At 56.3% G+C, this 16,575-nt stretch overlaps 1 protein-coding gene across 1 annotated transcript; it reads left to right on the forward strand.

Annotated features, from left to right (window-relative positions):
- Positions 1-540: 540 nt before the first annotated feature.
- GIPR (gastric inhibitory polypeptide receptor) lies at positions 541-16,168 on the forward strand. Its single transcript, XM_075016401.1, has 13 exons — positions 541-674; positions 1,054-1,153; positions 2,498-2,605; positions 3,085-3,206; positions 4,043-4,146; positions 4,683-4,839; positions 5,603-5,768; positions 6,488-6,548; positions 7,867-7,936; positions 8,337-8,425; positions 9,503-9,641; positions 10,089-10,130; positions 14,784-16,168. The coding sequence occupies exons 1-13, from the start codon at positions 618-620 to the stop codon at positions 15,141-15,143; spliced, it is 1,575 nt and encodes a 524-aa protein (XP_074872502.1). The 5' UTR covers positions 541-617; the 3' UTR covers positions 15,144-16,168.
- The last annotated feature ends 407 nt before the right edge of the window (positions 16,169-16,575 follow it).

The raw sequence follows: 16,575 nt of genomic DNA on the forward strand, positions 1-16,575 counted from the left end.
CCTTCTAGGGGAAGCCCCTGGATGGCTGCCCAGCCCCCAGGCCTGTCTGTGGACTGTATTCCCAAGACACTGCTTCCCCACACCCATTCCCATCAGGTCTCAGGTGCTGCATGTATCCTGGGCTCCCTCCCCAGCTTTGTACCCACCCACCGGTGTCACTCGACCAGGCCTGGATCATAGTGGGGCAACACCTCTAACGTGCCCTATAAATAACCCTGTCCCACCAGCGGCGGCTGCCTGAGGGTTCTCATGGGGGCCAGCCGCTGCTCAGCAGAGGGGGGAAGCAATGGGAGGCGGAGCTCTGCTTCCGAGTGGGATCCACCTGTACCCATCTCTGTGGCGTCAGATCCCTGAGCTTGCAGGCCGGGCGGGCAGAGCTTGGGGCTTTGCCCTTGAGGGATCTGCTGGAGAGAAGGGCGGGTGCCCTGGGCCTGGGCCCTGTGTCAGCCCAAACATGGGAGCCTCCCCGCCTTTTTAATCAGTTTGTGCTGCTTCCCCCTAGGGTGCCTCTGCCCAGGTGCACCCCAGCTCTGCTGGCAGGCCACCGGCAGCCAGGCCTGCAGGATCCCTGAGCCAGACGCCACTCGCTGGCCTCATGTCTGCACTGCAGCTGAAGCATGTGGGAGCGTCTGACTCTCTTCCTGCTGCTTGTCTCGCTCCAGGGAACAGCAGAGGTGAGCCTGTGTCCCCCACTAAGCTGCACCCGACTGTGGTGCTGTGCTACCCGCTGCAGCAAATGCACTGCAGCCGGTCTCCTGCCCCACCTGCCGCAGCATCCCCCCTGCTGGGAGAGGCTGGGCTGGGGTAGCCAGGGGCTCCCCCCACAGCCAGCTCCTGCCTGTGCCCCACAGCGCCCCCTGCTGGGAGAGGCTGGGCTGGGTAGCCCGGAGCTCCCCCCATAGCCAGCTCCTGGCTGTGCCCCCACAGCGCCCCCTGCTGGGAGAGGCTGGTACTGGAGTCTTTCCCCCCCCCCAGCAAGCCCAGGGCCTGCAGTCTATCCAGGGGACCATGGTCACGGCTGCGCTCTGAGCCCTGGGTCCCATCCCGTTGCAGGCGAACTCCTCGGAGAAGTCGGCCAAGGACACGTTTGCGGCCTGGAAGCAGTACCAGGAAGAGTGCGAGCGCAGCATGGCGGAGGAGCCGTATCCCACAGGTGAGGGGAGCTGGGGCTGAGGTGGGGCCAGCGGTCTCCTGAGTGCCCACGGAACTCATCTGTGCATCCCAGCCCCGCCTCGCGACGCTTGCTGCCGTGTTTGTGAACCCATGTCATACGTGCCTCCATGTGATAGCATGTTGGCGTGGCCCATGGGCCTACATGAGTGTGGCATGCGGAAGTGTGGCCTCTTTTGTGTGCGCGCTTGTGGTTGGCACGTTCCTGGGCGGGCGCTGCCGCAATGGGGGTGTGGTTGTACGTGTGGGTGTGGGTGTTTTGCACGTGGGTCCATGCTTGCAGAGGCGAGTTTGTGTGTGTGTGGTTTACATGCATGTGTGTGATTTGCACGTGTTTGTGTAGCAAGTCTGGGTGTGTGGTTTTCATAGGTGCTCATGGTTTGCACACATCTGTGTTTGCTGCGGTGAGTTTGTGTGCATGGTTTACATTCATGTGATGACTTGAATGTATCTTTGTTTGCAGAGGTGAGTGTGTGTGTGTGGTTTACACACTTGTGCATGATTTTCAGGTGTAAATTTGTGCAGGTGAGTGAGCATATGTGGTTTATGCACGCATTATTTGCACATCTGTTTGTGCAAGTGAGTGTGTGTGTGTTACACATCTGTTTGCATAGGTGAATTTTTCTGTGTGTAGTTTACACACCTGCACATGATTTGTGGGCATCTGTTTTTGTGCAGGTGAGTGTGTATATGTGGTTACACATGTGATTTGCACATCTGTATTTGCGCAAGCCTCTGTGGTTTACACAGGTGTGTGATTTGTACATGTCTGTGTTTGTATAGGTGAGTTTGCGTGTGTGGTTTATACATCTCTGTGTGTGATTTGCAGGTGTCAGTGTTTGTGCAAGTGAGTGTGTGTATGTGGTTGACATGTGTGATCTTGCACCTGTCTGTATTCATGCAGATGAGTGTGTATGGTTTACACGTGTGTGATTTGCACATCTGTGGTTCCTTAGGTGAATTTGTGCATGTGGGTGCATTCATGCACATGATTTGCACATATCTGTTTGCAGGGGCAAGTATGTGTGTGGTTTACAAACCTGCATGATTTGCATGTCTGTGTTTGCACAAGCGAGTGTGCATGTGTGATTCGCACAGCTCTGTCAGTGAAGGTGAGTTTGTGTGTGTGCGCGGTGCACCCACGTGCATGCGACTTGCCCATGCTTGTGGTTGCATAGGCATGCTTTCTGTGCACAACAGGTCACAAGTGTGTGAATATGAGTTGCATGGGAAAGCGTGCGGCTGCCCCAGCCTGCGTGTGTGACGTTTGCCCGTCTCTGCAACGTGTGAGCATTTTCAGCAGCTGCTTCTCTTGGTCCCCTCCCAGGCCTGGTGTGTAACCGGACCTTCGACATGTACGCCTGCTGGAGAGACACGCTGATGAATACCACAGCCATGGTGCCCTGCCCGTGGTATCTGCCCTGGCATGACCGTGGTAAATATCCCGTCCGACATGGCTCATTCCAGGCACGTGCCCCTCTCCACCTCCTTGGCCCTCCTGCTCGTTGGGGGGAAGCCAGCACTGGACTTAGCTGCAAGTGCGTGGGAATAGGGGGCAGGGGAACACAGCTGCTCTGCGGGGATCAGGCCTGCTGACCCGCCGTGTTGTTAACCCTCGCAGACCCTCCTAGGATGGAGGCCACCAGTAAGGGGGTTTTCACCTTAAGGATGGGGGGTTTCACCCCAGCCTGGCCCTGCTCTGCTGTGAAGGGCCCTGTGGGTCTCCACCCACAACTCTTGCAGTGTTTCACTGAAGGTCTAGGCATCCCCCTGGGTATGCACTGGAGTTCTGTCTCCACTAGCACAGGGGATATCGGTGGCTGGTGGGGACAGCTGTGGTGGATGGAGGCATGGCTGTGGCTGACCCCTCAGCCTCACCCGGCAATTGGCTGTTTCTGGTCTTCTCCCCTGCAGTGCGTGGCGGGTTCGTGCTGCGGTTCTGCGGCCCATCTGGCCAGTGGGTGACGGACGACTCGGGGCTGCCCTGGAGGGACCACTCGCAGTGCAAGGATATCAGCACAGACCACCTCTTCCAGGTCAGTGCCAAAGGCCAGCACCCACGTCTTGGCTGGCTCTTCAGAAGCTGCGTAGCCTTGGAGAGCTTCAGGGCGTGCTGAACCCAGCAGCATCCCTGGGGTTGCAGTGGGACTGCCAGCTGGCTCACCAGCTGCTTGCACCCAGGGCGCACCGTGAGCTCGAAGCTTGGGCTGTGTCCATTGGATGGCACGGTTGTGAGTGGGAACCACTAAGCCCTAGAGCAGACGGGCTATGAGAGGCTGCCGTCCTAGGGTGACCGGTCAGAAATGGTACAGGGCATGATGTGTCAAAATTCCTAGGCTTGTCTTTGGCTCACCCCTCTGCCAGCCACAGGCTGTATCCCAGCCTGGCTCTCAGCATTTCCCATCCAGCTCCCAAGCCAGGTGGCTTTTTGTCCGGCTGCCCCCACCCAGCCTTCGGGACCTGCCCTAGCCAGACTGCCTCCGAGCTCCAGCAGCCCCCTCTCTATCCAATCAGTGGGATCTGCTGGCTGGATACGGGGTGGGGCATCAGTTTGCAGGTCAATACAGGTGCCAGTCCCAGATTGTCCCAGCAGGGGGCGCTATCGCCTGGAAATGCTCCTGGGGCAGAGGGAGGGGAGGGGGGAAAGGTCAAGGAGCCTGGACCCAGCCAGGGTTCCCGCTAACATTTTCCATCCACGGGTGGAATAAATTTTGTTGTGTGCACCGAGGCTGTGCACCACCAATAGAAACACACACGGCTGGCTGTGGGCACTCTGCTAATCCCCTGGCAGCAGCTGATTCTCTCCTGGGCAGCCACCCAAGCACTCAGCTTACAGGCAATGCTGGATCCATCCCTCCTTAACCCTTTGCAGAAGCAGGTGCAGCTCCTGGAGCAGTTCCGGCTGATGTACACCGTGGGCTACTCCCTCTCGCTGGTTTCCCTGCTGCTCGCCTTGCTCCTTCTCCTGGCTTTCAGGTACTGCGGAGCCTGTGGGCACGATGGAGTTAATGGTCCAGATCCTGCTGCCAGTGCCCCTTGGGGAAGTGCAGATGACGGGCACTGAGGTCATGGGACAAGCTGTGAGTTTGTCCCTTTTAAAAAATCCAGCTCCCCTTTATAATTAAGGGCTGATCCTGGATTTTCCCTTAATCGCTCCCCATTTGCTCCTGTTTGACACTCCATTTGCTCTTGGTGAGCACCATATGGGCAGGGTGCAAGGAGCCGAGCTCACAGAGCTACCTGGTGTAAAATCGCGGCAAGCAAGGCTGGGCTCTGGCCTGGCTGACGCCTCTTGATTTTAAGTTATCCAGCCCACCCTGCCAGCTTCTGCCATTGGTCAGGTTCATTCCTGGTTAGTCAGTGTCACGCCCAGGCCCCAGCCCTGGGTCCGAGCCCGTGGTGCCGCTTGCAGGCACTCAGTATTAGGTGGACCCGGCTGATTCCTGTCAATGCCCACTCCCCCACCCCCCACCTCGCCACTGATGGTTGCCCCGTACGCCCCCCATCTGCAGGAAGCTGAGATGCACTCGCAATTACATCCATGTGAACCTCTTCCTCTCCTTCATTCTGCGGGCTGTCTCCATCCTCACCCGGGACGCCCTGCTCCGCATACGCATCACCGAGGAGCTGCGCTATGAGGGGGACCTCTTCCGTCTCCTTGGAGACCAGGTACTGCCTGGCCCAGAGCATCGCTCCAGCAGCTTTAATGCCCCCATTCGTGGTGGGATCTGCAGGGGGAGACCCAGCCAGCTGGGCTGAGTCCCACCTCCCCCTGTCTCTTAGGAGAAGGTGGGAGTGGGCGGCTCTGCAGGGAGCAGTCAGGACACTGGGGGGCAAAAGCCAGGGGATCCCCAAAATCAGCAGCTGGGCAATATGGGCCTGACCCCAGCTGCCTTAAATCAGCACTGAAATTCATGGAGCCGCGTTGGCTGTCATCCAGCCCCAATGGAGCCCTGGCCCAGTTACACCAGCTGGGGAGCTGACCCCAGGCTGACCCACTTCCATCCGACACCCCTGCCCCCCACTTCTTCCCACACCCTTCTGTCCCTTCCTGGAACATGCCTCACCCTTGCTCCACCCCCTCCTGTCCCCTTCCCCTCCCCACAGCACCTCCTGCCTGCCCCAGAACAGCTGATCACTGAGCAGCAGGGTTAGGTGTAGGATGAGCAAGATAAGCTTGGAGGGGAGGGGATCCACCTGTGTGTCTGTTCGGTTTCCCCACCAAAGAGCTGGGGCGAAAACTGAGGCCGGAGCCCGGGCAAAGGCACCAGATTTGGAGATCTGTGGGGCAGGGAGTTGCCGCTGCAGAGGAAGGGCTGGGATCCCAGCAGGAGATGTCCCTGCCCCAAACGGGGAGGAGGTGGCTGGGATGTGATGGGGCTCTTCCCTCAGTGTTTCCCTCTCTGCCTCTCTCCCTCTGCCCCCTCCCCAGGCTCAAGCTGCTGCCGGCTGCCGGCTGGCTCAGGTCCTGACCCAGTATTGTGTGGGGGCCAACTATTACTGGCTGCTGGTGGAAGGACTCTACCTGCATAACCTGCTGGTGCTCATGGCCGTCTCCGAGGAGAGCTGCTTCGTGGGCTACCTGCTCGTCGGATGGGGTGAGTGGGGTTGTGTGGGCCCAGCCAGGAGGGGGCAGGGTGGAGATACAGCACTGCTGGCTGGGGCAGAGGGAGGGCCCTTTTGATGACCCTTGGCAGAGCCGGCTGGGACCTGGAAAGGACGCCAGGACCCGTCTGCCTCTGGCAGCTCCCCGGAAGACTCCACTTTAGATGCACATCCCAGCCTGGTCCTGCTCTGCTGCAAAAACCCCTGTGGGGCGCCATGCAAACTCCCACAGTGTTGCACAGCAGGTTTAGTCATCCCAGTAGGAAGTGCGCCGGAGTCCTGTCTCCACTAGCACAAGAGACGACTTTCTGATTTCCCTGGGGCCTCTTGACACCTGCTTGGCCCTGACCTCACTCTGCTCCTTCTTCAAAGGCCCCTGCCCCCTCCCTGCCTCTCCCCACACCCTTCTGCCCCTCCCTCGAACATACCTCACCCTTCCCCTCCCCACCCCAGCACCTCCTGCCTGTCCCTGAAGAGCTGATCGCTGGTGGGAGGGGGGTGCAGGGTGAAGCCTGCGTGTGGGTGTTTTTTTTCTGGAGCACCCACACAGCCAGTGCTTGTCTACTAGTGCTCCAACCGTCGGCAGAGAAGCACCCACTGGAGGTGGGATGGGAAATGCAGGAGCATGTGATCCTGTACCCAGTGGGGAATCTCACAGCTGGAGCTGGTGCATGTAACACTCACTCCTGCCTCCGTCTGTCTGTCTGTCTAGGAGCCCCCGTCCTGTTTGTCGTCCCCTGGGTGGTCATCAGATACCTCTATGAAAACAACCAGTGAGTCTGGCCTGCACACTCTCTCTGGCTTGGAAGCTGGTTGGAAAGCCTCAAATGGGCGGGGGTGGCCTCATCCGTGGGGCTGCAGGGAGCGTGATGGAAAACTCGGGGGTTGGCGCCGAGGGGAACAATGTAAATCTCCCTTTTGTTTTCTTCCAAAATGGCCATTGAAAGTCCAGCCCCTCTTTTAAGACTTTTGCCAAATTTTCTCAGCCCTTGGTGGTCGACAACCAGGGAGGAGAAAATTTAGAACTTCTCTGTTTGCATGAAGAAGTCACTTCTTCTAAAAAACAAAAATCGAACCCACCCCCCTGACTGGCTCCAGCTGGAGTCAAACACCGGATTGCCCAGCCCAGTTGCAGCTGGGCGTGTGAGCTCGTGGCTTGGGCCTGGCTTTGCAACTCCAGAGCCAGGTGTGTAGAACATCGGCCTCTGGAACATCCGCTAACGGGCTGATTCCACTAGCTGGAGCGAATAGCAGATCCGAGGCTCTCAGATGTTTCCTCCAGCTGTAGGGATTTGGAAGTGATGCCCCCTCCTCCCGCAATCTGTTCTGGGGTTGGTGCCCTCTAATTTTTTCCATCCATGGGCAGAATAAATTTGTTCTGTACATCACCCATAGAAAAACCTATTGCCTCTTTGGGCACTCTGCTAATCAGCTGGGGCGGCATTTACTCTCTCCTGGGCGGCCGCCTAAGCGTGGAGCTAAGAAAGAGCCTTGCTTTGGGCTTTTTTAATTGCTACCCTCTGCAGCATCGGGGATGGACACGGCTGGAGAGGGGACCCTGGACAGGGTGGGCCCTGAGAATTCTCTCACAGGCTGCCGGGTTCTTGAGCCCAGGCTCAGGGTTGACCTGATCACCAGATTTGGGGTTTGGAAAGAATTTCCCCGCGGTTCAGGTGGTTGTGGTCTTGGGGGTTTGCAGTCTGGGCTGTAGATAGCCTCTGAATCGCCTGTCACTGGCGTGGCCTGGGCCCCCTCGGTCCCTTGTGTTCTGTGCTTGTGGCCCACTGGTGTTTAGTTCCCCAGGGGCTGCACTGCTGTGGTCTAACTGACGTGAAGGCGGCTGGGTGAGGTTAAGGGGCGAGTGCTCGCGGATGATCAGCTGGTCCCTTCTGTCCTTAAATTCTGTGGCCCTGGCGGAGAGCTGAGGCTGGACTGTGGCTGTTTGGGGTCCACAGAGAACTGGGGGAGAAGCGGATGGGCAGGGAGAGAAGGCTGGTGCAGTCAGGGAGGCTGCTCCCTCCCACTGCCACCCCCCACCCTGCTGCGCAGCTTCATCACTCCCAGCCAGCTTGACTTAAGTGGGTTTTCCAGGTGCTGGGAGAGAAATGACAACATGGCCTATTGGTGGATCATCCGCTGCCCCATCCTGCTGGCCATCCTGGTGAGTCACAGAGCACCCACTGCCCTTCAGCCAGCTGAGGGGGCCTCCTCCTGCCCTGGTCTCTTCCAGCAGGGGATGCTGTGGAAGTGGGCGCTGGATGTGGGGGGAGCTCCTGGTCTCTCCAGTCCCAGCCTCACCCAGCAGGGAGCGCTGAGGGAAGTGGGCGCTGGAGATCTCTGGGGGTTTGCCAGGTGTCTCCACTCCCAGTCTCGCCCAGTAGGGGGCGCTGTGAGGAGCAAGGGTGGGGCACTGGCACCTAGGAGGGGTGATGCTGTCTCCTCCCCCTGTATAAGGAGCAGCCCTGCTGCAGGGGTTCCCAGCCCGTCCCCAGGGCAGAGAGGACCAACGGAACGTGGCTCCTTCTGACCTCCCCAAGTGTAATGCCCTCTGTCTCCCCCAGGTTAACTTTGTCATATTCGTCCGCATCATTAAGATCCTGGTCTCCAAACTCCGGGCTCACCAGATGCGCTACACGGACTACAAGTTCAGGTGGGCGGGTCTGTCCCTCCACAGCTCCCTGCCGCTGCATCAGCTTCAGCTCTGGATATCTAGCAAATAAAGTGTGGTTGGGCCTGGCTGGTACGCGGGTGGTACCACTTCCAGCGGCACAAACCCAGGGGACAGAGCAGGGACTTGCTAGGGGTCGCTCTTCCCTGGCAGGCAGGGCTGGCCCCAGCGCTCCAGCGATGCCCGGGAGATGCTGTGCAGCAGGAACCTGTGCTTTGGGCAACCCCCCAGCATCAGGGCATAGTGCTGCAGGGGGTGGGGGGGTCTAGGTGCTACTTAGAGGAGCAGAGCGTGAAGGCGCTCATCCCTGGCAATCGGGTCTGGCTGCAGAGGGGCATTAGGGAGCACTGTGTGGCAGGGAGCAGGGCAAGGGCCCAGCAGGGGGCGCAGTGCTGGAAGGAGCAGGGCAGGGGTGCAGCAGGGGGCGCTGTGCTGCAGGGAGCCGGGTGGGGGTCTGGCAGGGGGCGCTGTGCTGCAGGGAGCAGGGCGGGGGTCTGGCAGGGGGCGCTGTGCTGCAGGGAGCCGGGTGGGGGTCTGGCAGGGGGCGCTGTGCTGCAGGGAGCAGGGCGGGGGTGCGGCAGGGGGCGCTGTGCTGCAGGGAGCAGGGCGGGGGTCTGGCAGGGGGCGCTGTGCTGCAGGGAGCCGGGTGGGGGTCTGGCAGGGGGCGCTGTGCTGCAGGGAGCAGGGCGGGGGTCTGGCAGGGTGCACTCTCCCAGTGCTGACTAGGGCACTGTGCCGATGGCAGTTCCATCTCATGACTGAGGCTCAGCAAGCTGGTCCCTGCCCCAGCTGAGGACCTGCCGCACCCCATGACACTGTGAGAACCAGGACCATCAGCTGCAAATGGGCTCTGCCACCTTGGGGAGGGGCTGGGAGGACTCCATGCTGGGCTCCCTGTCCTGCTGTTTGAGGCCCATGTCCAGCAGCTGGGTCCCTTGGCATAGTCCCCAGGGCTGTGCAGTCTGGGCTGCAGCCAGCACCGAGCTGCCTGGCCCGAGGGAGAGCTGTGCAGCTGGGTAGGGGCAATTCACTCCCTGCTGCCCTGTTGCTGTCTCTCAGGCTGGCCAAGTCGACGCTGACCCTGATCCCACTGCTGGGCATTCACGAGGTGGTGTTTGCCCTGGTGACAGAGGAGCAGGCCCAGGGCACCCTGCGCTACATCAAACTCTTCTTTGAGCTCTTCCTCAGCTCCTTCCAGGTGAGCCAGCAGAGCCAGGAAGCCCTCTGGGTCAGCAGGGCGGGGTCTGGGGCAGGGGTGTGCAGGGCCCGTAGGGATGGGGTGAAGGGCACCAGGATCACCCTGCACAGGGGCTGGGTTTGAACTCTGGGGCTGGCTGTCACACTGGACAGAGACATGTCCCCAGCCCCCACCCAGCTATGTGGGATGCTGTAGGGCCAGCCCCCAGAGACCTGCAGGTGTGCGGCCAGCTGAGCAGGGAGCTGGCCCTGGGCATCCCCACCCTGAGCATGCTGTAGGGATTGGGGATCTGTGGGTTCCCACCTTAGCATGGAGCCTCCCCCACTGCAGCCTCATTTCTCCACCACTTGGGCACCAGGCTGGGTCCCTGCTGCACCCACACCCCCAGTACTTCCCGGGGGAGCTGAGCCCAGCCCAGCCCTGCCTTCCTCTACTCTTGTCTTGCAGGGACTCCTGGTGAGCATCCTCTACTGCTTTGTCAACAAGGAGGTAGGTTCCCCCGCGCTGGGGTACAGTGGGTGGGCTCAAGTCCCATTAATCCTTCACACACTGCTTTGCTGCTCCCGGGGAAAGTGGTGGGGGGATCTCACCCTACCCAGATAGCAGTGAGGGAGAGATTGTGCAACGCATGGCTCAGGGTGCTGGCAGGAGAGCCAGGCAGAGGAGAGGCATTGCATGGGACCTGACACACCAGCATTTACTGGAGGGACAGAGAGGGGCTGATGGCCCAGGCTCAGCGGATGCTGCCGTGTCAGTGATGACCTCTCTGCAGGACTCTGTGCAGGCCTGGCCCTCTGCTGGTGTAAATTTGCTGACTTCTGGGGAACTTCAAAGGAACCACGGCCCATTGACCCCAGCTGGGTTCTGGCTCCATTAACTCCAGTGGGGCTAAATCCTATTGACTTCAGCTGGGATCTGGCCCCATTGACTCCAACAGATTTACATCGCATTGATTCCAATGGAATTATGGCTCATTGACTCCAGCTGGGATCTGGCCCCATTGACTCAAATGGAGCTATGTCCCGCTGACCCCAGCTGGGATCTGCTCCCATTGAGACCAGCTGGGGTTGGACTATTAGTAGCTAATGCCTTTGCACATGTTATGCTTAAATGAAGCACACGAGATCTTTTGAAGGGGAAAAGGCAGCACACCGCGTTTATTGGGAATACAGCAGTAACGTATGCTTTTCAATCACACACACACACCATGCACACGGTCCCGCCAGACGATGTTATGCTTACCAGTCCAGTGTCTGGATCAATCTAGTGGCCAGCTAGATCGATCACAGAGGGGGAGCAGGGCTTTGTCAGTCGCAATCTGATGCTCTCCTGGAGACGGTGGCAGGACGAACCCAAAGTCCCATGGCAAAGCACCCAGCTTTTATAATCCTTTTTACTTGTCGAAGTTGGTGGAACCTGCTGTGTCAGTCTGTGACTGGTAGTTATCTCTCTGATATCAGCAACCAAGGGTCCTGTGGCACCTTATAGACTAACAGAAAAGTTTTGAGCATGAGCTTTCGTGAGTACAGACTCACTTCATCAGATGAGTCTGTGCTCACGAAAGCTCATGCTCAAAACTTTTCTGTTAGTCTATAAGGTGCCACAGGACCCTTCGTTGCTGTTACATATCCAGACTAACACGGCTACCCCTCCGATCGCTGATATCAGTTGTTCCCAAAACATTTCCCGAGAGGCTCATTCTGTAATTAATTGTCTTTAGGGGTGTCTGCTCCATTCTTTAGAATTGTCAGTTTGCCAATCCAACCACTCCTTCTACTGATAGTTCTTTCCTGACTCCTGCTGAATCTGTCTTCACCAATGCTTTGCCCCTCCTTGGCCTCTGGCTTTAAGCATACTCTTCACACCTTTATCTCAACACAAGCATTCCACTTTCACACACAATAGGTGCGTCTACACGTGCACGCTACTTCGAAGTAGCGGCACCAACTTCGAAATAGCGCCCGTCGCGTCTACATGCGTCGGGCGCTATTTCGAAGTTAACTTTGACGTTAGGCGGCGAGACGTTGAAGTCGCTAACCTCATGAGGAGATAGGAATAGCACCCTACTTCGACGTTCAACGTCGAAGTAGGGACCGTGTAGACGATCCGCGTCCCGCAACGTCGAAATTGCTGGGTCCTCCATGGCGGCCATCAGCTGGGGGGTTGAGAGATGCTCTCTCTCCAGCCCCTGCGGGGCTCTATGGTCACCGTGGGCAGCAGCCCTTAGCCCAGGGCTTCTGGATGCTTCTGCGGCAGCTGGGGATCTATGCTGCAGGCACAGGGTCTGCAACCAGTTGTCAGCTCTGTGTATCTTGTGTTGTTTAGTGCAACTGTGTCTGGGAGGGGCCCTTTAAGGGAGCGGCTGGCTGTTGAGTCCGCCCTGTGACCCTGTCTGCAGCTGTGCCTGGCATCCCTATTTCGATGTGTGCTACTTTGACGTGTAGACGTTCCCTCGCTGCGCCTATTTCGATGTTGGGCTGAGCAACGTCGAAGTTGAACATCGACGTTGCCGGCCCTGGAGGACGTGTAGACGTTATTCATCGAAATAGACTATTTCGATGTCGCAACATCGAAATAAGCTATTTCGATGTTGGCTGCACGTGTAGACGTAGCCAATCAGTGTTACAATGACTTACAAATGACTTGACTGCTTTTTGTTTTGATAGTGTATAGACTAGCACAGCTTCCTCTCTGTTACAAAGTACCTACTATTTCAAGCATCTAGGTTTTGGCTTCTCACATTCTTCTAATCTCATTAACATGCGCACAATATTAGAAACTCTAACTTTTTACTTACTAAGCTAACTAAAGCAGAGGCATATATGAAAAGTTACAGGAGTACAATTAATAAGATTAACAAAAGTAATTAATAACAGTAACAAAACTAAAAAGCAGTAAAGTAGCACTTTAAAGACTAACAAAATAATTTATGAGGTGAGCTTTCCTGGGACAGACCCACTTCTTCAGACCAGAGCCAGACCAGAACAGACTCAATATTTAAGGCACAGAGAACCAAAAACAGTAATAAAGATTAACAAATCAGAAAAAAAATATCAAGGTGAGCAAATCAGAGAGTAGAAGGGGTGGAGGTCAAGAATGAGATTAAGCCACATATACAAACAGCCCCCTATAGTGACTCAGAAAACTCCCATCCCAGTTCAAACCACGTGTTAATGTGTCGAATTTGAATATAAAAGACAGTTCCGCAGCCTCTCTTTCAAGAGTGGTGTGCAAATTTTTCCACAGTAACACACAAACTCTTAAGTCATTAACAGAATGGCCCACTGCATTAAAATGCTGGCTGACAGGTTTGTGGATCTGGAGTATTTTTATGTCTGTTTTGTGACCATTAACTCTTTGTCTAAGGGAGTTTGAAGTCTGTGCAATATACAAAGCATCTGGGCATTGTTGGTACATGATGGTATATATGATGTTAGCTGAGGAGCATGAGAATGTGCCTGTGATTCTGTGAATAACCTGGTTAGGTCCAGTGTTGGTATCTCCAGAATAGATATGTGGACAAAGCTGGCAGCGGGCTTTGTTGCAAGGAAAAGTTCCGGGACTGGTGTTCCTGTGGTATAGACTGTGGCTGTTGGTGAGAATCCTCATAAGGTTGGGAGGTTGTCTGTAGGAGAGAACAGGCCTGTCACCTAGGGCCTTCTGGAGTGTGGCATCCCTATTAAGGATAGATTGTAGGTCTTTAATAATGCGTTGCAGTGGTTTGAGTTGGGGGCTGTAGGTGATGACCAGTGGTGTTCTGTTCTTGGCTTTTTTGGGCCTGTCTTGGAGTAGCTGGTCTCTGGGTATTCATCTGGCCCTGTTGAATTGTTTTTTTATTTCTCCTGGTGGGTAATTCAGGTTTATGAATATTTGGTAAAGATCTTGTAGTTTTTGGTCTCTGTCAGTAGGATCAGAGCAAATGCGATAGCATGTAAAGGGACTGTAAACAATGGATCTAGTTATGCACACAGGATGGAAGCTAGAAGGGTGTTGGTAAGTGTAGCGATCAGTGGGTTTCCAGTAGAGTGTGGTACCGATAGGCCATCCTTGATTTCTACTGCAGTGTCCAGGAAATGTATCTCTCACGTGGAGTAATCGAGCCATAAGTTGATGGTGGGGTGCAGATTGTTAAAGTCTCTGTGGAATTATTCTAGAGCCTCTGTACCATGGGTCCAAATCATAAAGATGTCATCAATGTATCTTAAGTAGAGGAGGGGCAATAGGGGACGAGAGCTGAGGAATCGTTGTTCTAGGTCAGCCATAAATATATTAGCATATTGTGGGCCAAGAGGGTGCCCATAGCAGTTCCACTAATCTGGAGGTATACATTGTCCCCAAATCAAAAATAACTGTGGGTAAGAACAAAGTTACAGAGGTCAGACACCAGATTGGCTGTGGTGACATCAGGGATTCCTGATCTCTTGTAGTCTGTCTTACCGAAGAAGAATTTTCACACGACTTTGGAAAGAGAGGCTGCTGAACTCTCTTTTATATTCAAATTTGACACATTAACACGTGGTTTGAACCAGGATGTGAATTTTCTGGGTCATTATAGGGGCTCTTTTGCATACTTGGCTTAATCTTATTCTTGACTCCCCCCACCCCCTGCCACCCCTCTACTCTCTGATTTGCTCACCTTAATAATAGTTTTCTGATTTGTCAACCTTGATTGCTATTGTTGGGTCTCTGTGCCTTAAATATCGAGTCTGTTCTGGTCTGGCTCTGGGCTGAAGAAGTGGGCCTGTCCCATGAAAGCTCATCCCCTAGTAAATGATTTTGTTAGTCTTTAAAGTGCTACTGGACGGCTTTTGTGTTTTGATAGGACATAGACGAGCGCGGCTCCCTCTCTGTTACTAATAACAGTAACAAATGGCTACACGTGTTAGTCTGTAACAATCCAGTGTTGTAATTCCAAAGTTAGAATAGGGATGTAAAGAGAATAAGAGTTTCTGCTCCAACTCACACGGCTCTTTCTCTCCCCCTCCATGTACAAGACAAAATTTTGGATTACCAAAATCACATCATCATTTAACCCCTCCCTGGCCAACGTGCAGCCTCCTTGCGCTCTCTCCAGGGCCTCGTCCCTTCTTCTGGGCATTACTTGACGCTTCCCCACCCCCCCTTTTCTCTGCCCTGCTTCAGGTCCAGTCTGAGATCAGGAGAAAGTGGCAGAGGTGCCAGCTGGGTGCGACCACGCTGGGGAAACACGGGCAGAGCTGCGGCTGTGGGCCGTCCTGCCGCTGCCAGCACAGCAAACCCCCACGGTTGGGCAGCCCTCAGTGCTCCAGCCGCCCAGGGAAGAGGGGGGCCAACGTGGACTCCCACTGCAGCTTGGAGAACTCTGGGGGCAGCTCCCAACGGCAGCAGCTGCGCTGTCCCCCTCCGGGTGCCAGGGTCAGCAACTCCTACTGCTACATCCCAGCCCAGATGCAGCCGGAGGCCAGGGAGCTGCTCCCCAGCGCAAGGGGGCTGGGGGACAGGATCTCGGAGAGCTGTTGCTAAGATCAAACTCAGGGACCCTCCTGCCCACGGGGCCCGGGGCCGGAGAGAGGAGCCAGGCCATGGCCTCCTACAGACATGCCCTGTGTTGAGCAGGAGGCAGCCACTGAACCACAAGGGAAAGGGTGCTGGCTGGTCTGCAGCACCAGCGTACCCCTACTGCCTGGCAGCCTTCCGCAGGGGGCAGTGCCCCCGCGAGCATCCATGGGCAAATGGCGTGAGTGCACACGGGTCCACGGTGGCCCTCAGCTGTTGCTGAGACTTGGGGAACGTCCGGGAGGTGTCCCTGCCGATGCTGACCTCCTTGGGCCTGAGGCTGGCACACCCGCCCCCCAGGGAATCCAGGTCCTGACAGTGTTCCCTGGAAGCTGAGCGCTTGGGCGACGGCCTGGAGAGATTCAGCTGGGCAGCCCCTCGGCTGCGGTCTGAGGGGCTGCCCAGCTGATTAGCAGAGCGCTAATTACTCATGGAAACCAATGACCAGGCCGTGGGAAGCAGCCAGCAGTGTGTGTTTCCGTTGGTGGTGCATAGCTGCACAGGCCGTGATGCACACAAAGTTTATTCCACCCACGGATGGAAAAAGTGAGAGGGAAGCCTGGGCCTGGTGCAGCAGCCTCCCTGGGTACTGTGGAGCTGCCAGAAAGGCCCAGTTCTCAGTCCCTGGTGTAGAGGCAACTCAGAGCTGGCCTGGAGTTTACTGGAGTGTGGCTGTTCTCTGCCTCCAGGATCAGACCATGGGCAGATCAGAAGGCACAGGGCTGTGGCTCTTTTCTGCCTTCCCCTGAGGACCTCCAGGGAACAGAGAGAGTGTGGCCAAGGTCCTTGGTTAGGGTGTGGAGTAGCTGTTCGCTTGCTCCTGAGGTCACCCAAATGGAGAGTAGGGGCCAGTCGGGGACCTTAAAGCTGCTTCCTGACATCCTTGTCTCAAGGGCAAATGGGTAACTCAGGGGCCCCGATGTACTCCCCCCTCTTATGAACCGTTGGCCGCTCTTGGGCTCAGTGACATCCTGCAGCAGCAAGTTCCACAAGTTAATGGTCTGTGACATTAAAAGAACCCATTGATTTTCTTGTAGGTGTTGTCTTTGAACTGAAGGGGGTTTGAACCTGCACAGGGTGCTGCCTGCATCAGTGCAAGCTGCACCAGGACCTCCCCCAGCCTTTACTGTGCCCTACTCCAGAGCCTCAGATGGGGGCAGTGGGAGCCCAGAAATTGCACCTGCTTCCCCTATTTAACTGAAATGATGGCGACAGCCACTCATGGCCACGGGCAGCAAAACTGCAGTAACAAGGTTCTAGCTCGCCCACAAGGCAGAGGCTGCACTGGCAGGTCAGGATGGTCCCTGAAGGCTTTAACCTGGTGGCTGGCAAACAGGGAGGAGTCAAGGTCTGCTCCTGGCAGCCAGAGCTCCTCTCCTCGCTCCAGGGGCAGGGCTGG

The sequence above is a fragment of the Carettochelys insculpta genome, chromosome 22 (assembly GCF_033958435.1).
Source record: "Carettochelys insculpta isolate YL-2023 chromosome 22, ASM3395843v1, whole genome shotgun sequence".
Taxonomy (NCBI): domain Eukaryota; kingdom Metazoa; phylum Chordata; order Testudines; family Carettochelyidae; genus Carettochelys; species Carettochelys insculpta.